The 24,393-nt window shown below is 48.6% G+C and overlaps 11 protein-coding genes across 11 annotated transcripts; 6 read left to right on the top strand and 5 right to left on the bottom strand.

Annotated features, from left to right (window-relative positions):
- Positions 1–137: 137 nt before the first annotated feature.
- N7468_004207 (phosphoglycerate mutase, 2,3-bisphosphoglycerate-independent) lies at positions 138–1,879 on the bottom strand (the record flags this gene model as incomplete). Its single annotated transcript, XM_058473504.1, has 5 exons — positions 138–348; positions 421–749; positions 794–1,002; positions 1,061–1,798; positions 1,855–1,879. 5 exons carry the CDS (start codon positions 1,877–1,879, stop codon positions 138–140), a joined length of 1,512 nt encoding a protein of 503 aa, XP_058332507.1.
- Positions 1,880–2,217: 338 nt separating this feature from the next.
- N7468_004206 (mediator of RNA polymerase II transcription subunit 9) lies at positions 2,218–2,769 on the top strand (the record flags this gene model as incomplete). Its single annotated transcript, XM_058473503.1, has 1 exon — positions 2,218–2,769. The coding sequence occupies one exon, from the start codon at positions 2,218–2,220 to the stop codon at positions 2,767–2,769; it is 552 nt and encodes a 183-aa protein (XP_058332506.1).
- A 602-nt stretch (positions 2,770–3,371) lies between these two features.
- Positions 3,372–5,029, top strand: N7468_004205 (glycine hydroxymethyltransferase SHM2; the record flags this gene model as incomplete). The annotated part of the gene is made up of 4 exons (XM_058473502.1): positions 3,372–3,410; positions 3,467–3,517; positions 3,628–3,992; positions 4,054–5,029. 4 exons carry the CDS (start codon positions 3,372–3,374, stop codon positions 5,027–5,029), a joined length of 1,431 nt encoding a protein of 476 aa, XP_058332505.1.
- An 870-nt stretch (positions 5,030–5,899) lies between these two features.
- Positions 5,900–6,913, top strand: N7468_004204 (AMMECR1 domain-containing protein; the record flags this gene model as incomplete). Its single annotated transcript, XM_058473501.1, has 2 exons — positions 5,900–6,396; positions 6,448–6,913. 2 exons carry the CDS (start codon positions 5,900–5,902, stop codon positions 6,911–6,913), a joined length of 963 nt encoding a protein of 320 aa, XP_058332504.1.
- A 667-nt stretch (positions 6,914–7,580) lies between these two features.
- On the bottom strand, positions 7,581–8,210 carry N7468_004203 (60S ribosomal protein eL22; the record flags this gene model as incomplete). The annotated part of the gene is made up of 3 exons (XM_058473500.1): positions 7,581–7,707; positions 7,771–7,988; positions 8,196–8,210. 3 exons carry the CDS (start codon positions 8,208–8,210, stop codon positions 7,581–7,583), a joined length of 360 nt encoding a protein of 119 aa, XP_058332503.1.
- Positions 8,211–10,589: 2,379 nt separating this feature from the next.
- N7468_004202 (DIM1 family thioredoxin-like protein) lies at positions 10,590–11,194 on the top strand (the record flags this gene model as incomplete). Its single annotated transcript, XM_058473499.1, has 4 exons — positions 10,590–10,704; positions 10,762–10,809; positions 10,872–11,114; positions 11,169–11,194. 4 exons carry the CDS (start codon positions 10,590–10,592, stop codon positions 11,192–11,194), a joined length of 432 nt encoding a protein of 143 aa, XP_058332502.1.
- A 566-nt stretch (positions 11,195–11,760) lies between these two features.
- N7468_004201 (translin) lies at positions 11,761–13,044 on the top strand (the record flags this gene model as incomplete). The annotated part of the gene is made up of 7 exons (XM_058473498.1): positions 11,761–11,899; positions 12,089–12,142; positions 12,271–12,404; positions 12,462–12,564; positions 12,625–12,710; positions 12,763–12,912; positions 12,973–13,044. 7 exons carry the CDS (start codon positions 11,761–11,763, stop codon positions 13,042–13,044), a joined length of 738 nt encoding a protein of 245 aa, XP_058332501.1.
- A 471-nt stretch (positions 13,045–13,515) lies between these two features.
- On the bottom strand, positions 13,516–14,229 carry N7468_004200 (glutathione peroxidase; the record flags this gene model as incomplete). Its single annotated transcript, XM_058473497.1, has 2 exons — positions 13,516–14,060; positions 14,187–14,229. The coding sequence occupies 2 exons, from the start codon at positions 14,227–14,229 to the stop codon at positions 13,516–13,518; spliced, it is 588 nt and encodes a 195-aa protein (XP_058332500.1).
- A 1,003-nt stretch (positions 14,230–15,232) lies between these two features.
- On the bottom strand, positions 15,233–15,667 carry N7468_004199 (CTAG/PCC1 family protein; the record flags this gene model as incomplete). Its single annotated transcript, XM_058473496.1, has 1 exon — positions 15,233–15,667. One exon carries the CDS (start codon positions 15,665–15,667, stop codon positions 15,233–15,235), a length of 435 nt encoding a protein of 144 aa, XP_058332499.1.
- Positions 15,668–16,970: 1,303 nt separating this feature from the next.
- Positions 16,971–17,727, bottom strand: N7468_004198 (uncharacterized protein; the record flags this gene model as incomplete). Its single annotated transcript, XM_058473495.1, has 2 exons — positions 16,971–17,101; positions 17,292–17,727. 2 exons carry the CDS (start codon positions 17,725–17,727, stop codon positions 16,971–16,973), a joined length of 567 nt encoding a protein of 188 aa, XP_058332498.1.
- Positions 17,728–18,721: 994 nt separating this feature from the next.
- Positions 18,722–18,928, top strand: N7468_004197 (uncharacterized protein; the record flags this gene model as incomplete). Its single annotated transcript, XM_058473494.1, has 1 exon — positions 18,722–18,928. One exon carries the CDS (start codon positions 18,722–18,724, stop codon positions 18,926–18,928), a length of 207 nt encoding a protein of 68 aa, XP_058332497.1.
- Between the last annotated feature and the right edge of the window lie 5,465 nt (positions 18,929–24,393).

Here is a 24,393-nt window from a genome sequence, read left to right as displayed (position 1 = left end):
TTAGCCCGAACTCGTATTATATATAATCATGCATTTTCCAAAGTCTAGCAGCTTGCGATCGTCTTTCATATTGTAAAGAATCTGTTCAATTATTCATTTCATAACAAGATGTGTCTATGTGCCAATGGCTGTCTGGTCTATGACTTGACCAACAAGCTCTTGCCAGTCATCTCCTCTGGCTGCTCAATACCCATAGCGGCGAGAACGGTGGGGGCGACATCACCCAGAACACCCTTCTCCTTGCCAAGGCTCCAGCCCTCCGGAGCGTTGGCCATGATGAAAGGAACGAAGTTGGTAGTGTGAGAGGTCTTGGGGGTGCCCTTCTCATTGAGCATCTCCTCGGCGTTTCTAAAGGGTGTTAGATAATGGCCACAAGCCAGAAGATTTAGTGTGAAGGTTCATATAAATCATTTCACTTACCCGTGATCAGCGGTGATGAAGAGAATGTAGTTGTTCTTCTTGGCCGCCTCGTAGACGGCACCAATGGCCTTGTCGGTGGCAGAAACACCCTTGATGGCAGCCTCGTACACACCGGTGTGGCCAACCATGTCAGGTGGGGCGAAGTTGTTCATGACAAAGTCAAACTTGTTCTCGCCGATACGCTCGGCCATCTTCTCACCCACACCGGCGGCGCTCATTTTGGGGTCGAGATCATAGGTAGCAACCTTGGGTGATGGGATCATGTCGCGGACTTCACCGGGGAATTGCTTCTCAATACCGCCGTTGAAGAAGAAAGTAACGTGGGCGTACTTCTCAGTCTCAGCGACGTGGCACTGCTGGAGACCCTTCTTACCCAACCATTCGGCCAGAACATTGCCCATGTGCTGGGAGGGAAAGCAACGGGGAAGGTGTAGTCAGTCTTATACTGAGTCATCGTAGTGATAGAGATATTCTTGGGGTAAGGGAAGTCGGGGCGAGGGGAGCGGTCATAGTCGCCAAGCAGCTGAGTGATCTCACGGACACGGTCCGAACGATAGTTGAAGAAGAAGACGGTATCGTCATCTGATCCATACGTTAGCCATGTGCACTTTATGAGAGATGCGAAGTGCTATAAACATACCCTTGATACGACGTTTCTCGCCACCAACGATGATTGGCTTAAGAAACTCGTCATTCTCACCCTTTTCGTAGCGGTCCTTGATAGTCTGGAGAGGGTCTGAGCTGTCCTCGCCTTCGCCAGTAACGAGACCCTTCATGCCAAGCTCAACACGCTCCCAGCGCTTGTCACGGTCCATAATGTAGTAGCGGCCAACGACGGTGGCAATCTCACCAACACCAAGTTCCTTAGTCTTGTTCAGGAGCTGCTCCATATAAATGACGGCACTCTTAGGGTCGGTATCACGGCCATCGCCAAAGAAGTGGATGTAGACCTCGGGGATCTGGAACTCCTTGGCCACCTCGAGGAGACCAAATAGGTGAGTGATGTTGGAGTGAACACCACCGTCAGAAACCAGACCAGCCAGGTGCAGGCGGCCATTGCCCTCCTTGGCCCGGTTAAAGGCCTTCACGATGTTGGGCACCTTGTTCAGCTCACCCTTTTTGAGGGTCTGGTCAATGCGGACGCTGTCTTGCCAGACGACACGGCCAGCACCAATGTTCAAGTGTCCAACCTCACTGTTACCCATGAGGCCTTCGGGGAGGCCAACCGCAAGGGAGGAGGCATCGAGTTCAGTGAAGCCCTGGGCAGTCTTGGAGTTGGCCTCCATGAACCCGGACATGTTTGGGGTCTCGGCGGCGGCGATAGCATCACCCTCGGGAGGCGAATCGGGGCCAGCGATACCCCAGCCATCAATGACAACTATATTGCGTTAGATCGGTGGCTTTCTGGGGACCTGGGGGGAAGGCCGATCATACTCAAAGCAACTTTATGGTCGACCATGGTGGGGTGTATGTATGGTAATCAACGCCTAAGAACGAATCAATTGCTGTCTTCCAAAAGGCTAGGCCTCTTATCCAAGATTTCGCAATTTACTCACCTTTCTAGTTAATGAAAAAGGAGAAGTATCTGGGAGCGAGTCAGGGCGAAAGAAAAGGCTTTGGCCGGTGGAGGAGGGGCAGCGCTTCTCCCGGTGACGCTTTTGGTTTTGCCGCGACGTCACTGTGGCCCGTTCCGACTCTTTCCTAAACATATCAGCCCATAGCCGACTGGGACTTCTCTCGTCACGAGCCCCAATTCATTTTCCTCGGTCTCCGATCATATACCTTTAGATCGAGAGCATGACTTCCAGGTCTCCGACTGTGGCCACTCCGCTGCCAAAATCTTCTACCGCGCCCGAAAGCCCTTCGAAAGACGCGTCCACAACCCCACAAACCGTGCCCTTCCCTTCACCAGAGACCTTTGAGATAATTCCACCGTTACATGGGATCCTTTTGCGCCTGCTCACTGAAAAGGGGCCCTCGAATGGGGCTGGCGGCGCGTCTGAGGGTGCCGCAGGAGCTATTGAGCCCACGGATACTCCCACCCATAGTCAACCCGGGAGCTCCAACCTACCTGGAGGTGGGAATCAAGAACCCACGGCTTCACAAGCCGTCTCAGACATACCTGCCCTTGGCTCAAATGCGAATCAGCCGTTGAATGTCAAGGATCTTCCCATAGTGACCAGCTCAGTCAAGATCCGTATTCAAAAGGCACGAGCGGTGGTGGAAGGTCTGCCGGATGTCCATCGATCAGTGGAAGACCAGCAAAAAGAGATTGCAGAGCTTGAGGACCGTGTGGGCCGCCTGCGGTCTGTCATTGCAGATTTTGGCGAGCGAGCTGGCCAAGCATGATATCAAGCGGGCCGGCCCCCAAGGTGTCAGCGTCAGCGTCAGCATCAATTAAGATTCACTGCATGTGAGGAGTTAACCACCTTTGGCCCAGGCAGGATTGGCCCCATTTGGCCATGCAGAATCCTGTCCTCTCCCGGGTCTGGGGGCTTTCTTTTGACTTTCCCGGTGTTACTGGAACGGAATACCCAATACTCCTTAGAATATACTGTTTTACAAGATGGCCTCGCGGAAATCGCAGCTCGGAAAGGGAAACATAGATCATTCTCTCGGAGCTGCAAGAAAATAAATCGGACAACCCTGCGTCTAAACACAGGACGATGACAGCTAAGTCGGTGGGGTGAAGGGGCAGACGGGGAATCTAGATCGATTAATATTCGGAACCCGTAATTTTCTGGACAGGCGAACCTGATTCGGCCAAAATCTCCACATTGAGGGGGGGGTTTGGCCTCTCTGCTCCGGTGTAGGAGTTGTGGCCTGAGGCAGGGGGCCGATCCCTTCGCCCCTCCGACCCCACCTACTTTTTTTTCTCCCACCAGCTTATAACCTTTTGCTCCCGCCTCTTTCTCTTCAGTTCTCCCTTCAATTCAGCCCTGTCTATCATAATGGCCACCGAGTACACCCTGTCCGAGCAGCACCGTGCTGTAGGTTTACAATTACCTTCTTAACTTTGAAGATCATTGACTCATCCTTGATACAGCTCATGCACAATGGTCTCCAGGAGACCGACCCCGAGATCTTCGAGATCATGGTACGTCGAGCCCATAGAGCTTTGGTCTGGATACAATTGCTCTTGCATCAATTGTCTCCATGGCAGGCTCCCCTGACCAAGCCATGTACCATCCTCTGACAGATCTATAGCAAAAAGAGATTCAGCGTCAGCGCGAGTCCATTGTCTTGATCGCATCCGAGAATTTCACTTCCAGTGCTGTTTTCCAGGCCCTTGGTACCCCTATGTCCAACAAGTACTCTGAGGGGTACCCCGGTGCTCGTTACTACGGTGGCAACGAGCACATTGACGCCATCGAGATCACTTGCCAGAATCGTGCCCTCGCCGCTTTCCGTCTCGACAAGGCTAAGTGGGGTGTCAACGTTCAGTGCCTGAGTGGTTCTCCCGCCAACCTGCAGGTCTACCAGGCTCTGATGCGCCCTCACGACCGCCTGATGGGTCTTGACCTTCCCCACGGTGGTCACTTGAGTCACGGTTACCAGACCGCCCAGAAGAAGTACGTTCCTGCAATACTATGTCCTAGTGTATGAGCTAGCTTTTAACTCATTGCCCAACAGGATCTCTGCCGTCTCCACCTACTTCGAGACCTTCCCCTACCGTCTTAACCTCGAGACCGAGCGAATTGACTACGACCAACTTGAGCAGAACGCTGAGCTTTACCGCCCTAAGATCCTGGTCGCTGGTACCTCTGCCTACTGCCGGGAGATTGACTACAAGCGCATGCGCCAGATTGCCGACAAGGTTGGTGCCTACCTCGTTGTTGATATGGCCCACATCTCTGGTCTCGTTGCTGCCGGTGTCATGGATGACCCCTTCGAGTACGCCGACGTCGTCACTACCACCACCCACAAGTCTCTCCGTGGCCCCCGTGGTGCTATGATCTTCTTCCGCCGTGGTGTCCGAGGCCAGGACAAGAATGGCAAAGATATTCTCTACAACCTTGAGGAGCCCATCAACTTCTCCGTCTTCCCTGGCCACCAAGGTGGCCCCCACAACCACACCATCACTGCTCTCGCTGTTGCTCTCAAACAGGCTGCTACTCCCGAGTTCAAGCAATACCAGGAGCAGGTTAAGAAGAACGCTAAGGCTCTCGAGGAGGAGTTCACTCGTCTCCAGTACAAGCTCGTCTCCAAGGGAACTGACAACCACATGGTTCTGCTGAACCTATCCGACAAAGGCCCCGGTGGAAAGCCACTCAACGGTGCCCGTGTTGAGGCTGTTTTGGAGCAGATCAACATTGCTTGCAACAAGAATGCTATCCCTGGTGACAAGTCCGCTCTCTCCCCCGGTGGTATTCGTATCGGTGCCCCTGCCATGACCAGCCGTGGATTTGGCGAGGAGCACTTCAAGAAGGTTGCCCGCTACATCGACCTCGCTGTGAAGATCACCAACCGTATCCAGAGTGAGCTGCCCAAGGACGCCAATCTCCTCAAGCACTTCAAGGCCAAGGTTGCTGCCAAGGACGATCCTGAGATTGAGGCTACCCGCAAGGAGGTTGCCGCCTGGGCCAGCTCCTTCCCCCTTCCCGTCTAATTTACTTCCATTTCTCCAAACGAAACAAAACACGAGTAATACATGTATGAACTCGATATGAATTACGTGGCTGGATTCTGTTGAGATTTCACGAGTTCCATATCAACTACGAACTACGAAAAGCGAAGGAGATCCGAAATCATATGGTGCGTTCTACGGGGTTTATATACAGGTCTGCTTTTTCAACCTTAGGGACATTTGGGATTTTAGGTAATTTCCTTATTATTTCTTTTTTTTTGCATGAATGAACCATTTCTCTTCCTTGCCGCCTCTTCAACTGCGGCAGGATCTGGTTTTGGTTTTGATGAGACCAAAAGTTCAACATCTGGCGTGTGGGTCATCTTTTTCTTTTTTAACTGTCCTGTGTGTTGCTGTATACCATCACATACTTTATTTTGAGAATCATTGCCAATCTCAATCATGAAGTCTCCTACCCAAGTAGTCTGGTTTCTATAAACGTCTTGTAAATTTGCCCGGGTGTACTTTTCGCCGACGGAGATAAGACGATTATCTCATCAGCCCCCGCCCAACCTTGGAAGGTGCTCAGGGTGCCCGTGCTATGAACCCCGTTTAACCTTTCGTTTCTGTCCCTCCTCTCGTTCCCAAGTGCTCCTTTGTCTCAAGAGGTGCTGTGTTGGCCCTCGTGTCCCGTTGCTACCCCAGATTCTGCTCGCTCTTCCCCGCCCTTCTTATCGCGATTCTCTCTCTATCTTATCGCTTTTGGTACACCGTTAGACTTCAATTAGTGTCATCAACTTTCCTTAGTTCTCGCGACTTGGGGTCTTTGCTTGTTCAGCTGCTTCCACAGCATCAGCCTGTCTCTAGAAATTTGGCTAGTCTTCAAATAGTCAAGGACCAGACGAGGACGGTATGGCAAATACCGCCCAATGTTACTACTGCTTCGAAAGCCTCTATGCTTCTTTTGAGAACCGTGAGCCCGCTTCTTTGACGACCATAGAGGCTCTATGGGCCCAGCATGAACAATCAAAGAAACTATCAACGCTTCAAGAATACCAAGAGGACCCAGCAGAGCCAGATGACGAAGAATCAGGTGGCATTCAATCTCGAGATTTGAGGCCACAGGGCGTGAGCCGTCTTCAGAGCGAAACATCTATCGACTCTTCCAGCACTGCACCAACCCCTTCTTCTACCTCCAACAGATCCGCCAATTCCCTTCTGTCGACGTCCACTGCTGCAACCTCGCCCAGTACCCTGTCAGCGGGTGTGAAGTCTAGTGATCAACGGTATCCACTCTTTGTAACATGGGACACCTTGTCTCGCAGTGGACACAAGTCTCTGCGCGGGTGCATTGGGACCTTTGAGCCACATGATCTTGCCGAGGGGCTGAAAGACTACGCTTTGACTTCGTAAGTGGGTGTCGCTCTGTTTCCTTGCGTGGAGAACTCATTTGAAGACAGGGCATTCGACGATACACGCTTCAATCCAATCCCAAAATCTCTACTGCCCTCACTTATGTGCTCGTTAACCCTATTGGGCTCATTTGAGCCGTGCACCGACCCCATGGATTGGGTCTTAGGTACCCACGGCCTGCGCATCTCATTTATCCACCGTGGGCGGCGATACGGGGCAACCTATCTCCCAGATGTAGCTGTCGAACAAGGCTGGACCAAAGAGGAGGCTGTCGAGAGCTTGATGCGAAAAGCGGGCTGGGACGGAGGTTCTGGCAGTGTTGCTCGGCGCTTGTTACGGACGGGAGCTGCAGGTGCTAATGCCACCGCTGCAAAGCCGTGGGAACAGGTTTCTGATTTCCGTACGACCAAGTACCAAGGCCTCAAAGCTAGTGCCAGCTATGCTGAGTGGCAGGAGTGGAGGGACTGGGTACTTTCTCTGGACGACGGCCAGAAAATTCTAGAGTCGAGTTAGTGACTGGACCGTCATATCGGTGCCTTGTGCCGAAGGTTGGCTCCCACAGGCTCTGTTCTGGCTGCCGGACTACTTGAATCAACTAGGTATGATTAATTGAAAGTTGCATAGAAGTATTTCGTATATCACCCATGCCTAAGTGTCAGATCGACTCATGATATTGGGGGACGCCGACAACTGAAGTGGAACTCTAGGAGCAGTGAAAATTAATGCTTGTAAACTGCCCGTGGTATCATATTTCGATTGAAGGAAATCTCCCAGTTTCTTCCTAACTGTCTCAGGACTTGCACATTTAAGGCACGGGCATAAAAAGGATCACACCAGATGCTGTGCACTAAAATTGTCTTCACGGTGGCAGGAGAAGCAGCCATGAATTGTCGACAAGCACCGACACGGCTTCTGACAAGGTTCAGTCACATTGCGACTGAAGCATGGAGATACAGGTTTCATGTAAAAAGACCTTCTACGAGTTCTACTAAAGCTTTCCAGTCTGAGAATGAGGGTATAAACTTTTTATTTTCATAACCGCATAGGCTAGTCTCCCTGCTAGTCCAACAACCCAGCCATCAACGGCACTCTTTGCCCAGGGTATCCCAAGTCAAGAAATCGAACACACGAGGCGGTTTGAGTTGCCCAACTAACAGTCTTGATCCACTAAAGGACAAGTTTACTCCTCATCATCCTCAGCCTCGTCGTTGACGACGTTGTAGAAGCGGAGCTGGTAGACACCCTTGGAGGTGGAGACGACACGGAGCCAGTCACGGAGCTGCTGCTTCTTGAGGTACTTCTTGGTCCTGTAGAGTGAAGGCAGAGGTCAGCAACTATATCTGGGAAGGGCCCATAGCGTGGAAACTCACAGGTACTTGAGGTAGCGACCAGAGAAGGGGATGTGGGCAACGACCTCGATCTTGCCCTCACCAGCCTGGGAGATAACAACGCTGTCACCGAGGTTGCCGACACGGCCCTCGACCTTGATGCGGTCGTGCAGGAACTTCTCGAAGGCGGAGACATCGAAGATCTTGTCCTGGGCAGGCTGGCTGGCATCGATGATGAACTTGGAGGTGACCTTCTGGGCCTTGCGGCCACGAGCCTATTTGCAGGAGAAAAACTAAATTAGCCTACTGCTCCATAATGTGGAATCCCTGGCAGTCTCGACACTATGAGTTCGCAGCTCTATCGGATAGATTTTTCAATATCCAGTGATAATGGAATGTATCATAGCGTCAAAGGCATGGCCATTGGGGGAACAGCAAAGCGGTTTGAGGAGGCGACTTCAACGTACAGCAACGGGGGCCATTGTGACTGGGGAGGTTGGTAAAAGTGAGGGGGTATTGGGTCGCAAAGAGGTGAATATCCTGCGCCGATGAGAGGGATGGTCGTAAAGAAGATCTCCAATTCGCGGTGGAGCTCTTTTTCTCAATGCAAAAATTCCAACCGCGTGGGATGAGCTAGTCCTAATTTGGGAGATCAGGGCTCAGGGCCAAGGTATCAGGTGACACAAATTAGGCCGCAATGCTAAATCCCGTGTACAAGGGAGGTCCCGTGAAATGTTTGACGGTCATTGGCTCGTCTATTCTACGCTAGTGAGTCGCTTGTGCACGGTCCAACTACGCCAAATATAAATATACCCTCCTTCCCGGCACTCTTGGTCTTTCTTTTTTTCTTTTCCAGCTCTCTTTGCCAATTGGCTTAGATCAAGTGTAGTATCTGTTCTTTTCAGTTTAATCTCTGAAAGTGTTCTCATGAACACCTTATTGATTATTCTTATTTTTGAAACCCGCGACTGGCCTCTGTGCTTGCGCACGCCAGTCGCACAGTGTCATTGGGCTTACACTACCCCCTCTCGACGCGAACACCTTTTTTCATCAACTGTATCGGCTTGCCCGGTCGCTTGGAGAAGATCTGGTGTATCGTAATAGTAACAGTACTGCTATCTTTCATTCCTGTGTCGCGCTTGTTCCTGACCCTTGCCGCATGGTTAAACAATGTATTGTGTGGTGCGATCGTTCCTCTGTCCCTGCGAATCCAACCTGATGTCGCGTTCAACAATTCAGCCTGCGTCCCTACCCCCTCCCGCGCTATGCTGCCGTGACAACTTATATATATGCCTGTCACTTATCTTCGCCAAACCCTTCGATGAATTTCTCCTGCCTAGTCAACCGTTTTGCAACCCCCCGCTCCCCCCCCCCTTTTTTTTTTGAATAGTCAATGCTGGGGCACCATGCTAGGCCCTCGTACTCATGTGGACCATTGAACATGCTCCATGGATGCCGACCCTTGAATATGAAGATGCTAATATGTCGGCTACTACCTGATAGGTAACGTTACTGAACTACTTTTGGTAATCGGGTTATCCAAATCCAAGTCAGAATGGCACGTCCGACCGCTTCTCCACTGTGCAACGTCGTCTTACTTCCGTTGAGCCAGGCCAAGTTCTGAGCTTCCAGATGCGAATCTATCATGCCTAAACTTTCCGTGTGTGGAGCTTAGGGTAATGGTACTATAGTTCCTTCTTGCGCTACATTGTCAACTCTTGTTCTCAAGGTGGACTTCAGTTCCGGGATCTCAAAAGTCTTAAATACATAACGGTCCCCGCAATGGCCTATCTTCTGGTGCACCTTCATTCCTCATCGTCGGTGCAAAAGATGAACCTCAAAGAGGATCTTAAGTGTGGTACTAGATCTCGGCCTCTGTGTACTTGGTCTTAATACGTCCACGGCTTCGTAGGCAGCAGCTCCAGCAATCAGTTCGTGCGACCATTTAGCCTCGTGCAGGCGTTGAGTGACACACTTGTGGCTTTCGGCCTCGGCGCTGTCCTCTGAGAACAAGTGTCGGTCGGATCTGGCACAGCAATTAAGAGAACATGTAAAGGTCACTACATACTGCTGAAGATAGCCATGGTTTTGCCGTTTCTCGATATAAGGTGACTGTAGTTGATAGAAGTGTTGAAAGCTAATGAGGATCTTAGGGTGGGCACTGAGTAAATGGTGATTAAGAAAGAAGGAGAAAAAAGAGGAGATCGTGAACAGCTAAGGCAGCCTGGTTTCACCTGTGACACCAATAATCAGGGAACCCATTACTGTGGACGTTCAAGATGTCCAAGAGTTCGACGTAGATCGAAGTACCGGTTTTCATCGCACTTTGTTCATGGCTGTCTGGTCTTGAAATCAACAGCACCAATTACGATATTGTTTCTGGAGGCTGATCAGAAGCCCAAAACATATATACAAAGTTGAGTCTGGCCCAGGCTGAGCATGACTTGTATCATCTATCATGCAAGTGGAATTGCGCTTAAAAAAAGCTTATAATTAATTGAGATACAGACTCAGGGGTATCTAGTCCCTTAAAAAAGACCTGTATACTCACTTCGAAACGATTCAGTGTCTCTGATATCGTAAGAGGAAATCATCATGCACCCACGGGTGTACTCAGCGATCATGATAGTGAAAAACAGGATGGAACCAAGCATGAAAAAGAAGGAACGGCCTCTTTAGGAAGCTTCCAAGCATACAGCAAGCAGTTCCAACAGTCTCAAAAGACTTCAGACTCTCTGCAACTTCCCAAGTTCTATGGCACTTATCACCACGTGATCATACCTTATCGCGGGGCTGGCGATAAGCGCAAGCTTTAAGTTCATCTTCCTCTAGAAGATTCTCCCTTCAAAGAGAAAGCCACCATGGGTTCGATTGTGCTCCCTCACCTGCCTACAGCCTGGCATGTTGACCAGGCTATCCTGACGGAGGAGGAACGCCTCGTGGTCATTCGCTTCGGTCGCGATCATGATCCCGATTGTGAGTTGAACTGCTTGTCCCCATCCCGCGGTCGCGCTGCTAACGAGACTTTTGTAGGCATCCAGCAAGATGAGCTGCTTTACAAGGTTGCAGAGCGTGTCAAGAGTAAGTTTCGAGCTTCACCCGAACTCTGCATATATACAGGTAGTTGACAAGCCTTCCACTAGACTTTGCGGTGATCTACGTTTGCGACCTCGACGACGTACCCGATTTCATCGGAATGTACGAACTCTACGACCCGATGACCCTCATGTTCTTCTATCGAAATAAGCATATGATGTGTGACTTCGGTACAGGTAACAACAACAAGTTGAACTGGGTACTAGAGGACAAGCAAGAGCTCATCGACATCCTGGAAACCATCTACAAGGGCGCAAAGAAGGGCCGTGGTTTGGTTGTGAGCCCAAAGGGTAACCGAAACTTGTTAAATCCTACCTAGATGGCCTTCGCTAATGAGTATCTAGATTACTCGACTCGCTACCGCTACTAGATGGTGCTGATTCCAGACATATCGCAGCATGTCTTTGCCTTTCAACATGCCTTTGCTTGTCTGAACTCCTTATGATTAGACGATAATAACAAAAATGAATCCTGGGTTTCCTTTTCTATAGCATATGATCTTTCAATCCACACAGTTTGCGCTATCTTCCCTTGGTGCCGGATGTCTAGTGCTCCACCTAGGCATGAAGGCCACTCTCTAGAGAAACGAAATCCCTTGACAAGCCTAGCCTCAGCAAGAGAAGTAAGTCAGAAGAAATTAATTCGATCCGTCCCTTTGAGAAGCGCAAAAACAGTTATGCGATAGTAGATTTCCTCTTCTCTCTTTGGACTCTTAGTGCTTCCACGGCTTATAAAAATGATGACTTATAAGACCAAAGTATTTATTCTTACCAGTTTCTATCAAATATATAGTCCCAGCTCTGAGATCAACGCATCGAGTCTCTTGAGTTGGCGATTGAGCAGAACCATCGGCCCTTGACAATCGAGTCACCACCAGCCGCCCGGCAAATCGAACCTTACCTCTCCAAATTCCCCAGACCCGTGAAAGCAGCCATTATGATCGACCAACAAATCTTCGAGGACCTCCAGACGAAGATTGATGAGGAGACTACTGTCCGTGATGTAAGTCTAGCGCTTCCAGCATGCATCTCTGTCGTGGGAAAATCTCGTGCCAAAGCCCAACTGCGGATAGGCGGTGCGCACAAATTCAGCCGGGCGGAGCTAACGGGGCATGCCAGGAACTACATGAGATTATCAATTCACTAGCTCGAAGAGGTATGAACCTTGGTCCCCTCAGGATGAGCCCCTGCTCAATTATGAGAAGCGGTCTTCCTGTGGCTTCAGGATCAGTGCCGGCTTGGAGCTAACACTCTCGCGTTCCCAGGGCGATCTACCCAAGCTGTTCTGTCGCGCGCCCATTCAACTCCTACTACCCAGAGTATGTAAATCGTTACCCCTAGTCAAAACAGGGGCGCGGGGCTTGATTTCCTTGCTGAGATTGGTCTTGTGTGCTCGGAACGGCTTTGAGCGCATTTGCAAAGAACCTCTTTCGTTAACTCCAAGCAGTTCAAAAGGTCCTTGACGATGCCACCAAAGACATCCTCACCCAGAAGCAAGAGGTCGCTCGCCTGAAAACAGTGGCTGACCAGCACCCGTTCTACAAGTACAATGGACTGTGGACCCGAGAGTTGCAGAACCTGGTTCGTACTCTGCAAGTATCTGAAAACTATTGAGTGTATTCTCATTGAAGATTACAGGTCGCGTCAATCGAGCTCTGTGTATGGCTTGGAGGGCTAGAGGAGTACAAGTCCGGCTCAGCCTCATTCATGACTATTGAAGAAGTGGGAAAGTTCCTCGAAGGTACGTCTTCCAGCTACCAATGCTCTCGAATCTGCGAGAAATGACATTTTGCAATCCCAGTGCCCGTAAACTTGAAGGAAAGTGATGCGTTCCACCTGACCATCGAAGAGTACCTCCTGGGGCTGATCGCGATGGTCGAGGAGCTGGTGAGTTTATGCACTGCGACCTGCCGAATAAGGTACTAATCACTGAATCAAGTCACGTCTGGCCGTCAACTCAGTCACCCTCGGTGACTATGAACGTCCGCTGCAGATTGGAAACTTCGTCAAGGAGCTCTTTGCTGGATTCCAACTGCTGAACCTGAAGAATGACATTCTGCGCAAGCGGAGTGACGGACTCAAGTATAGCGTAAGTTCTTTATATGCTTTTCCCAACCTGAGGATAGCAGGAACTCACGTTTGCTTCTAGGTCAAGAAAGTTGAGGATGTCGTCTACGACCTTTCCTTGCGCAATCTCATTCCCAAGGACGCCACCGCATAAAAAGAAGAGCCTTCAGGTCGAAATCACGATGACCGGACAGACTATCCACTAGGAAGAATTTCATTTCATGGGCTCACATCCATCTATTTATGAAAAAAGGGACTCAAGTCATCGCAATGGGAGTGACAGAGAATGACATTCCAGTCGCTGGTTTCCCGCCCATGATCCAAAGCTTTATTCATAGAATTTCCATTAAGCATACATTGAGCTATAGCTGATATTGAGTTTGACAAGAGAGGGTATGTCTACAAAATAAAATGGTATCAATCAAAAACAAAAGGCCTGTTGTACATCGCGCATCTGGCCTGATCCGTCCCCTCTGTATCCTCTAGGTCTCGTCCACGATGAAAGGATACCATGCTCTTCCACTCTTTCCATGCCCAGCCTCGATCACTGAAGCCATCCTCGGCAGAAGCCAACAGGGAAGTGGGAAACATGTCCATCGGGAGAAACCCCCCCCAACTACTCCATTTACGCCAGCTTAGCCTGCTCACCAGCCTCGCCACTCTCACCAGTCTCGGCCTTCTTCTGCGACGCAAGGATACCTTGCTTCTTGCCCTTCTCGAGCGCCTCGCGGATAGGCTGCTCCAAGGACTCAGGCTTGGTGAGACTCGACCAGCGGTCCACGACCTTTCCGTCCGCGCCGACCAGGAACTTCTCGAAGTTCCACTTCACGCGCTTCAGGCCCAGAACGCCGGGCACCTGCTCCTTGAGCCAGGTGAAGACGGGCGCGGCTTTGTCGCCGTTCACGTCCGTCTTGCCCAGCACGGGGAAAGTCACGCCGTAGTTCACCTGGCAGAAGGATTGGATCTCGTCGTCTTTGCTGTGTTCCTGGTTGGCGAATTGGCCACAGGGGAAGCCGATGATGGTAAAGTCGTCTGGGTTCGACGCCTTGAACTTTTTGTACAGGGCCTCGAGGCCTTCGAACTGGGGGGTGAAACCGCACTTGGAGGCGGTGTTGACGACAAGGACGACTTTGCCGCTTAGCGACTTGAGGGGGTAGGGAGCGCCCTTCTCTGTTGGATTGGGATCGTGGTTAGCTATGTTTCTTTTTGGGGGTGGGTTTAGCGAAGATTTTGTCCACCTGGACCTAGGGGAGGGAAAAGCCACAAATATGGTATCACAGAAGGCGGGGAACGTACTGTCGAGAGGCTCGAAGTCATAAAAGGTAGTGGCGGAGGACATTGTGCTGATGTGTCTGGGAGCGGGTGGGATAGAGACTCTTGGAGGGTATTGTCGTGGCTGTTGAGCTCCGGGGTGAAATGGAAGCAGCGGATGTAATGACGTCGATAGGGGTCTGCGGGGATGAAAGATAGCAAGAGGGGTCCGCTGGAGGCAGATGCTGGGGCGCATCGTGGTTATGTACTGCACGCTTCCACTGAAGATTCCAGTACCAATTACTCAGAGAACAGGGGCTAGGTCTTCCTCTCCAACCGAGGCATTGGTCCTGAGTGGCCCCGTCAACCCCGGAGATATGAGGAGGACATTCCGAATCTGGGCAGATAGTCATGCAATCTATGATGTCTTTGATTGGCCACCCTGCTTACATTTCCTTCATGTTTATGAATTTCTTTTCGTATGCGGGCGTACTTGAAAACAAGCAGGCTACCACTATGAATTCCTGATTCCCCCAAGATGTGCGGCGTATTCTAATGACTGCCTGAGTCGGCGTGTATTTTCTATGTCGCACAAGTGCATTAAGCTTATCCAGTTCCAGGTCAAGCATAACTCTCTAAGCTCCAAGTTAGGCGTACAAGCCTCAAAAATTGTTCCATTTGTGTTCCTGCTTAGAAGAGTGGGAGGGTCTCGGCCCCCGCCCTCATGCCATTCTAGGAATACGCGCCGTTGGTCGCGAGGAAAAGAATTTCAAATTCCTCCCAAAGGCGTACCAGCTCCGTGATGGCACAGCCACTCTTGCACGGAAGACAACTGTTCCATTTCCGACGGTTCCTATCGTCATGCTTTCCGTAGGCCACGCGGCTATCCATACGATGCCAGCGATTGCGTGGCGTATTCCTATAGTGCCCCGCATGTCTGAATGGCCCCGGGGGCGTTGGAAATCAGCAACCTTGGAAGCTTCGGGCGCTGAATCGTCTTTTGGACCTGGCTACATACTGCTGAGCCACCCGACTGGAGGAATGCGACGACCGGGACTAAGGTGTCAACAGTTGCGCTTTCTGTTGGACATTCATCCCTTCGTCTCCGCCTCCAGAACATCCACGTCCAGCTCGTTCATGACGCCCAAGATCACACCCAAGCTTTCCATGAAGCCGTTGACTGCCACTCGCAGCATGCGGTTTGTGGTGGCAGAGTAAGTAACCTTCAGTATGGTTTTAGATTCTTCCGGGTCTTGCTTCAATTTCTTCTCTTGCGGCTCAGCCGCGTTGTCAAAGTCGGAATTTGCGAGGGCGAGGGTGCGGCGCACAAGCGGAGACAATTCGGAGTCAACGTCGAGGGTTTGAAGGGCAGAAGAGGCTAGACGCTGGCTCGGAAAAGGTAACGAGATTGTGCTAGATCCCACGTCAGCATTTGTTGTTCTGGCTTGGATAATTATCTCTGCTGGCGAGACAGCAGTGGTGAGAGCGTACAGTGAGTAAGGAAACTCGACATTTGTTGCCGCCATTTTGGAGCAAGAGCTGAGTTCAGGCCTTTGGATTGTACACAGAGGAAATCAAGCTCGAGGCAGCAGAGATCCCGTCAAGGTGTTCATCCAAGATGGGTTTTCACTTCAATAGGCAAAACTTGTCGCGAAACCAATAGAGCTCTGAAGCCCTGGAGCCCTGGAGGGGCCCGGACGGCTGACTCAGCGCATACAATGGCGCCCGGCGGCCCCGCGCCCAGCTCTAACAAGTCAATACAAATGTTCGTTCAAATTGGAGCATACTTCGCTAAGCTAATAGTCGAGATATGCATTACTTAGTCACGAGATAAATGCCCCTCACTTTCTCGTCATTGGCCAACGCATCGGCTGACGCATCGGCTGAGCCACCTTTGATACCCAAGCCTCCCCCGCCCCCTCGAATATGACCACAAAATTCTTTTGAATATAAGATATACGTTCATCAGCTTTGAATACCATAGCCTGTCCGGTATGCGCTCAGAACCAATCTCAAAGGACTTGAGTAAGGTCCTTACGTCGATACGCCGAAAAATTTCTGAAGGAAACACAACTCAACTGAAGAGAAATGAGCACGGGTGGCAGTACGGGGGCCTTGATGAACATGTGGAATCTCTTTCCAAAGTGATACAACAAGAGCTTGATTCAGATGGATTTAATGTGATTAGTTCCTTCGCTAGAGTCTGATCATGTACTAAGTCTTCTCGTTAGGTGCTCGGCTGTACCGTGAGACACTTTACAAGGCCCGTAAAGCTAGCGAATCCCTTCTATCCCACAAGGGGAATCATTATGATCCCGTTAAACGGAGCCGCCTCTCTCTGGAAATACGGTTGGCTATCGCCAGATCGCTACTACTATACTGAAGGCGAACCGATCATCCCCAGTCAACATATCGATGCTGTTCTTGTTGGATATATGGATGAGAAGCACAATAAACCCGGAAGGTCATAGGCTTTATTCATCAATATACTTTTGTATCACATATGTATCAATCTTAGGAGGAAAGGTCGGAACGGCTAATGAGGGTACTTGGGCTCCCTAGTAATAACGTATTTTAGCGTGAAAGTTAACTCGATGTTGCACATTTTCCCCATAGGGGCCCAGATAGTCTACAATGCATAACGGTCCTCATCGTTGAACACTAAAGATGTTGTACAGAAAGGCTTCAAGTTTCGTATGCTCAGCCTGGAAATGATTCTAAACAGCAATGATTGAAGAGAGGATGAAGATCAAATCACTGGGCCAGCTCTGTGACGCCTGTTAATGAACGCAACGAGCTGGAGGGCTTGATGAAGAATGTTCAGCGAACTTAGGCAGTGTAGAGATAAGCAACGACATTCTCGAGCTCGACGGGGATGCCAGAGAGCTGGCCATGGGTGATATCTCCCCTAGCAAGGGCAACATGGAGACCCTCGAGGGCGCCAATGAGTCCGCTGGGGTCTGCGGGATAAGTTAGTCAGAGTTGATCTGGGTGAGATAGATGGAGGAAGACTTACTGCCAGTCACCATGCCAAGGTCGTTCTTGACAGAAGCATCAATAACATTGGTGAGACCCCCAAGCTCGCGGCGAGCGAGGCCCTTGGTGAGAGTTCCGACCTCTGATAACAAATTAGCGCAAGTTATAGACTACTTCGGTAGACGGATATACCGTGGACAGTGGGCGGAACAACAGCCTCAACGGCGTCAGTAGTGGCACCAACAGTAGTGTCAACGGTCCCCTCAACGGTACCAGTAATAGCACCAAGCTCGTCGCGCTTAGCGGGGATGAGACCTCCAACAGTAGACTCCGCAGTGCCGACGAGGCCGGAGGTCGTACTCTCGGCGGTACCAGCAAGGCTTCCTGCAATGCCAGTCACGCCGTTGAGGGAGCTGGTAACACCGTAGACAGCGCCGCTCAAGGCATCGCCACTATCCCGCTTAAGACCAGCCGCGCTTAGGGTTCCATCAACAGCGCCATCAACTCCCGCAACGGTACCCTCCACGATAGGGAGTCCAAGTCCCTGGATAGCAGCAGACGAAACAACGCCGGCGAAGGCAAGGGAGATAGCGAGTTCAGTGAACTTCATGTTTGCGGGTTGTTTTGTTGGGAGATTAAGAAAGTGAATTCGTAGTGATAGTATGTGGAAGAAGTATATAAGCGAAGAATGGTTGTCCAAAAGAGTGACTGGGGTAGAACGAGTGACTTGGGTGGAAAGGTTTCGGAGGCCAAGGCTGGTGCCAATTTATACACATTTCCTGTCACAATGTTGTTGTGATGACCTCTCACAAGAGGCTTCAAAGCCTCCTCGCTTGAGATGATGGAGATCGTCTGTGGCCAATGTTTCCTACTATGAAGCACTAATCTCTCCGCTTGAGCTTCCAATAATGACGATCTGCATGAACGGCCTGTCATCCGCGAAAATAAGCCAATAAATCAGATTGCTAGTTTCAATGCAACAGACGAACAAACCCATCCGATTCAACGAAGTGTCCAGGTAGGGAGCTTTTAGTAGCTTCTAATAAGTACCTGTCCTCAATTTGGCAAAGTGTGGTGGATCAACAGCAAGGATTGTTTCCGGTTGCGAACTTTCTTGTATTGGCAGAAGCCATTAGTGCCCGAGTTCATTTCCATCAGGGATGAGCTTGGATTTTCCTTCGTAATGTGAATCCAGCCACGGCCCAGCCTGATTTGAAGGAGCATTTTGAAGGGTGAAAGTATCGCACTTCCAACGGACGAGGGCGCCAGAGCCACTGAGTGTTACTTGGAATTAGCTGATCACAAGACCGACGGGTGAATAGGACCATATGGCTCGGACATCTATCATCATGCGAGGGATGGTGTCCGATGCCTGCGTTATGAAGTGGGGCTCCTGAAAAGCAAGGGGAATACACGGTGCAGTTACCACCGTATTACCAAACCTTCATTTCTCGGCTAGTTAGTTAATAACATAATTCATGGCTAACCCATTAACACTGTTAACCCCTAAAGCCTGTCGTAGGCCCTAAAGGCCCAAAACCTAGCCTATGTATATGGTCGGGTCGGGTTGGGCTTAGGCTTGTGGGCCGTGAAGATGTCTAGGTATGTTGTTTGACGATGCTCTTTCTTTCCTACGCTCCTCCGTCCCTTCCCCCCTATCTTGTTTTGCCGGTGGCATTTCCTGGTCGGCTGACGTGGTCCCTGCTAGCCAAAGACTCTACACCCTGAGTATAGCCTACTTCACTACTCGCGGAAATTCGAAGGGGTCAGTCTGGCCCTGTAGGTCACCCGGATCGCCCTTGATTTCCTAGCTCTATATGGCTCGATACATTCTTGGTTTTATACTGTACGCTGTGGACGGCTGCTGTTTCAAGTAGTATATATACATCACCCTCGGACTGCCTGATGATTGGATATGTAGAGAGTAATGTAGGAGGACTACTGGCCGCTCTTTGTCCCAGGCTTCAGTTCACGAATGCCCTGCAATGCGCCCCCAAACGGTCACCTTCGCCCTTTCAACCGACCGCTGATTGACCATCGTCCATGAGTCGCTAATTAGACCCGTCTTCGCTCCCTAGCCAACCGCAAAAATGCCTTAAGGAGCTCTGGCGCTGAGCTAAGTTATCACGATCATCCATGAAATTGATGGGCTTGTTTGATCATCTTACGTGATCGGCGAAGTGTAGGCTGCTGCTGGGATTGAGGGATTGTTTTTTGCCAGTCTCTTCCCAATCTATCAATTATCATCTGACGTGACTTGAGGGCTGTAATGTCAGTACTATAGACCCAAGGCACCCTTCGACGAGGCGGGTTGGCTAAATCCGCTCGGAGTACTCTCAAGTCTCTGAGATGACGGCCTACTTCCAAGGTTCCCAGGCCGAAATATGTCATCCCTTCAAGTCTATTATTCAAATAAATCACGCCACAAGGCCAGCTCTCGGTCTGGAAAATCAAGGAGACGCGAATGAGAGAGGGTATGCTGTCGGGATATTTCTTGGTTCACGCCCTGAAATAACACTGAAAGGTGCGTTGGATGAAGCTATTATTCGTACACTTGGCCCTGAGATACATGGAGCGATCCAGGCGAGCCGAATGCGAAGGAAGGAACTGGAAGAAGGAAATCGTGTGACGGGGTGTGTGTCTATGATGCTTACCAGCAGACCTGACGAAGGTGCTATTATCAACTTGTCTCTGGGGTTGAAAGGCGGCGCTCAGATACAAAAAAAGCTATATACATAGAAACCAATGCATTTCCCACAGTTGACAAGGCTATCCATCCTTGACTTGTCCCCCAACGAAGTATAGCTCGATTCCAGCTTGAAGTTTCACTTGACCGCTAAGCTTGCTGTGTACCTTTCCCTCTCCTTCATCCTCATAGACGGTCATAGCACTACATCCCTTCCAGTATACCCACTGACCCTTACCCTCCACCCACTTGATTCTATTTGCAGGTACATCCGAAAAATCTTCGGCGGGGTTGAGATCTTGAGGATCAAAAGTCTGGACGTGTTAGCTTTGTCCTGATTGAAAACGAGGCGGCTTACCATGAAAGAACTCTTTTCTTGCAAGCTATATGAATACTGACGGCTCGGTGAAATCGCACAGCTTTGCGTGTTATAGAGTGATAAATGTTTTCTTTGCAGAAACTAGCTTGGGCTGCCAGATAGTTGTTACGGACCCACTCCTGCTGAAGGAAATAAGTCAACCACGACCAACCAATCTGTCAAAGTTGACGTATACGTGACGAAGGGGCCAGATACGGCAGCCGACCAACCGGCACAAAGAACAACCGCACTACTCAATGTAGCGGTTAAAGAACCGCTTAAGGTAGTAAGGTAATAACGGCTTATCGGGCGATGAGCGCTGTATATCAAGTGATGCGTAGAACACATTCGGTGATGTGTCCCGAGCATATCAGTTGATAGGAAGGACTGGATATATAAGGACACTCATTTAGCACCATGTATTTAGTTCTTCGCGATCAATCTTCTTATCATCTTATGATTGTTACTTAAAGACCCCAGATTGGAATACAACAACGGTTTATTGTTTACTTGTTCGAAAACAAATCTTAATGATATAGAGGAGATCTATAAAAACCTGACCTCGTCGGCGTCTTTAGCAGCTCCACGTTTACTAAGCAAGACCTCTAAGGACTTGAGCATCTAAGGCCTGTTGCTGTGTGTGATTAGTAGGTATTGTAATAGAGTGACGAGATATCCTTAGCGTGCCGAGTGATTAAGAGAAGTATAACCTTTGAGGATCTACTCACTGGGACTCGCTAGGTAGTGCGTAACATATTGATCGCTATCCTTTCGAACCAAGTAATATTGAACAAGTATTGACGCCCTGACCTTGAAGAACAAGACAATGTCAATATGTCGACTCAAGGTAGTAACGCACGAAACAACAACCAAGGAGGTAGAGCGCCTGCTCCGTCACAAGTGTAGTCTAGGACTATGCCTTCTGAAGATAGTGACGATAAAGATGTCATTGAACTCAGACGATAAATGACCGCCCTGGCCGAACGAGTTTGTTAATAGGATACAGCTATTACTGAACTCTGCGATGCCGAAGAATAGGCACGAGCTTAGATTGGAGCCATACTGCATGGACCACTAGTTAACTGAATCAAGGTACCGAAGGTAGACATCTTTGATAGGATCCGATCTAAGCTTAGGAGATTTCTAACGTAAATAGAATTGTATCTGGACGTTAACAGCCCAGGACTCTAGAACGAGGCTAATAAGATGATCTTTGTATCTATCTATCTGCGAGATTAAGCTTGGGATTGGTTAAAAATATATGTGAGAGACTATTATGACAACCTAGTTAAGGAACAGTCCTAGATTACTAAGGAAATCTTTGTAAGTTACGCTAACTTTAAGAAATACTTGTAATATATATTTAGCGAGATTAACGAAAAGATCAATACAGAATAAAGACTAGCGAGAATATGCTAAATCTTGTCTACTATAATATATGTTATAGAATTTATGCAGGTTGTAGCTATATTAAGCTAGGAAGACTATGCTCTAATTCCTCTATATGTTCAAGGACTTAAGTTATATATAAAGGACGAATTAGCACAAATCGATCGATCTGACGATATAAAAAATCTTATCGATATTATTGTCAAAATAGATAATTGTTATTTCGATCGATAAATAGAAAAACGAGAAGTCGAAAACTGGAAACGAAATCTAGGAAAAAGTAATATAGGATGACGACTTCAACCTTAGTAGAATCTAAATTACTAGAAACAAGATCTCTATAGGCCGGAACTAATGGATTTAGATGTGGCAGAAAGTCTATAAAAGGAAAAACAACATAGGCAGATAAAAGGGAAATGCTTTAATTGTAACAAGAAAGGATATTTCGCGAAAGAATATCTAGTGCTATAAAGATAGCGACGACTATAGTAACTTAGAGTTATAGGAGAGGGCCGAGGCAGGTATAATGATAGAGTATAGTAGCTCTGTGTCACGGAAGAGTATAAGAAACAAGGAAGACTATTCTAGAAATAAGAATTCAAGGATATGTTGGAGGTATAGATAAACCTTAGTAAGAAAGAACTTGATAGGGACAAGTTAGATGATGATACTAATAACGAAGCATAGATATACGAAGGAAGTGATACTTCGGAATTGTTAAAAGAAAATTAGCGACATAAATTTCCAGAAATCGAATGAGATAGTAGAAGTTGGATTCTAGATAAGTCTAAGTCTCAAGAGTGAGAGGAACAATCTCAGGAGACACAAAACCTTATTTAGGGAATAGAGGACTCCTAGGATCTTGAGCTTAAACCTCTGAGTCTTGAAATATAATACCAAGATCTGGAATAGGCTGTTGAGATATTTAACTAGATAGTCAGGGAAGAGCCCTATATTCGAGGTGCAACTATGAAATTGAACGAGCTATACAAGCTTATAAACAAGAATGCCACTAAAAAAGAAAAGAAAAGGGCCTAGATCGAATACAATCTATAGTAGTATATGTTCTGACTAGAACATGAAATATCCTATAGTACAGGATGCCTATGTAATAAAACAGACTGCTTATATTGTAGATACGCCAGATATCCCGATTATAGCATGATATTTTTTATATAATGCTATGAACTATACTATTATCTATAACACAACAAAGAAAAAGCCGAGGCTAAATCTTATCGATTAGAGATAAATGTATATAAAAAGATATCACAATAGCAATATTAGTATAAGAATAGCTATCTAGCTAGATATAGGCTAATACTATCCAAACCTATTGAAGAAACTCTGGACTAATTAATTTGTGGAATATAGTAAGGATCTTATCTAAAAGTCGAACTGATCTTGATAGGAAGGAAAGCACAAGCGTTTATCGACTCTGGAGTATACAGAAACTTTATATCTAAGGTATAGGCCAAGGTCTATAGGATATTAGTCTATGTTAATCTTAACGTTACGCTAGTTACCGGACTAGATAGATATATATACAGGATAGGGATATAATACGAAACTGGATAGATACTAATATAACTCGGAAATCACTTCAAGATAAACAACTTCGATATCATCTCCGAACTAGGGAAGTATGATATATTGTTAGAAAGTCTATAGTTGAAATAACACAACCCCGAGATCGATTAGAAAACATATACACTTAAATTTATATGATATGAATATTGAACAACGAACGGCGAGGTGACGGATAAGCCTAAGAAAACTGCCAAATTTAGGGAGCTTAGTGTTACGCACTACCTAGCGAGTCTCGGTGAGTGGGTCCTCAAAGGGTGATACTTCTCTTGGTCACTCTGCACGCCAAGGGTGTCTCGTCACTCTATTGCAATGCCTACCGATCACACACGGCAACAGGCCTTAGATGCTCAAGTCCTTAGAGGTCTTGCTTAGTAAACGTGGAGCTGCTGAGGGCGCCGACGAGGTCAGGTTCTTATGGATCTCCCCTTCGTCGTTAGGTTTGGATTCGAGACAAGTATGAACAATGAACCGTTGTCGTATTCCAATCTTGTGGTTCCTAAGTAACAATGATGTAGAATCAAGAAGAGATTGATCGCGAAGAACTAAATACATGGTGCCAAGTGAGTGTCCTTATATATCCAGTCCTTCCTGTCACTGATGTGTTCGGGACACATCGCTGATGCGCTCCGCGCATCGCTGATGTGCAGTGCACATCGCTGATGAGCCACTGTTGCCTTGCTGCCTTAGACAGCTGTTCCTGGCTCCTTCATGCCAATTGGTCGGCTGCCATACCTGGCTCCCCTGTCACGTGTGTGTCAATCTTGACAGATCGGTTGGTCGTGGTTGACTTATTTTCTTCAACCGAAGTGGGTCCGTAACATCATCCCCTCCTTCAGGGTCTTTGTCCCCAAAGACTTAAATAGCGTCTTCCCCCTTTGGTGAGTTCCTGTTCCTCATGTTTCTTCACCTATTTCGATCATCATGGTGTGTCGTTCCTCTGTTCGCAAAAATAATCTGACGACGAGGATCGAGGAGGAAGGTTTCAGGGCTGTAATCCCTTGTGAACGCTGCGTCCGTCTCAAACGAGTGTGTTTCCGTGCGGAGTGTTCCGACAAGTGTCTTGGTTGTATCGCTGGTGGTGGTCGGGCGAAGTGCGTGATGTCGAAGCCGACATATTCTGACGCCGAATGGCGTAAACTGGTCAAAATGCAGCAAGAGATTGCTGCTCAACGAAAGAAAGCGTTAGCTCAAGTTATGCGCCTTGAGCAACAAGAAGCTTTGTTAAGAGAGCGTGCTGGTGACTTTATCGCTCG

The sequence above is a fragment of the Penicillium chermesinum genome, assembly GCF_028974085.1.
Source record: "Penicillium chermesinum strain IBT 19713 chromosome Unknown utg000003l:1.0-5111272.0:1.0-5115320.0, whole genome shotgun sequence".
Classification (NCBI taxonomy): Eukaryota; Fungi; Ascomycota; class Eurotiomycetes; order Eurotiales; family Aspergillaceae; genus Penicillium; species Penicillium chermesinum.
Note: the sequence above shows the minus strand (reverse complement) of the source record. Positions and strands in the feature narration are given on the sequence as shown.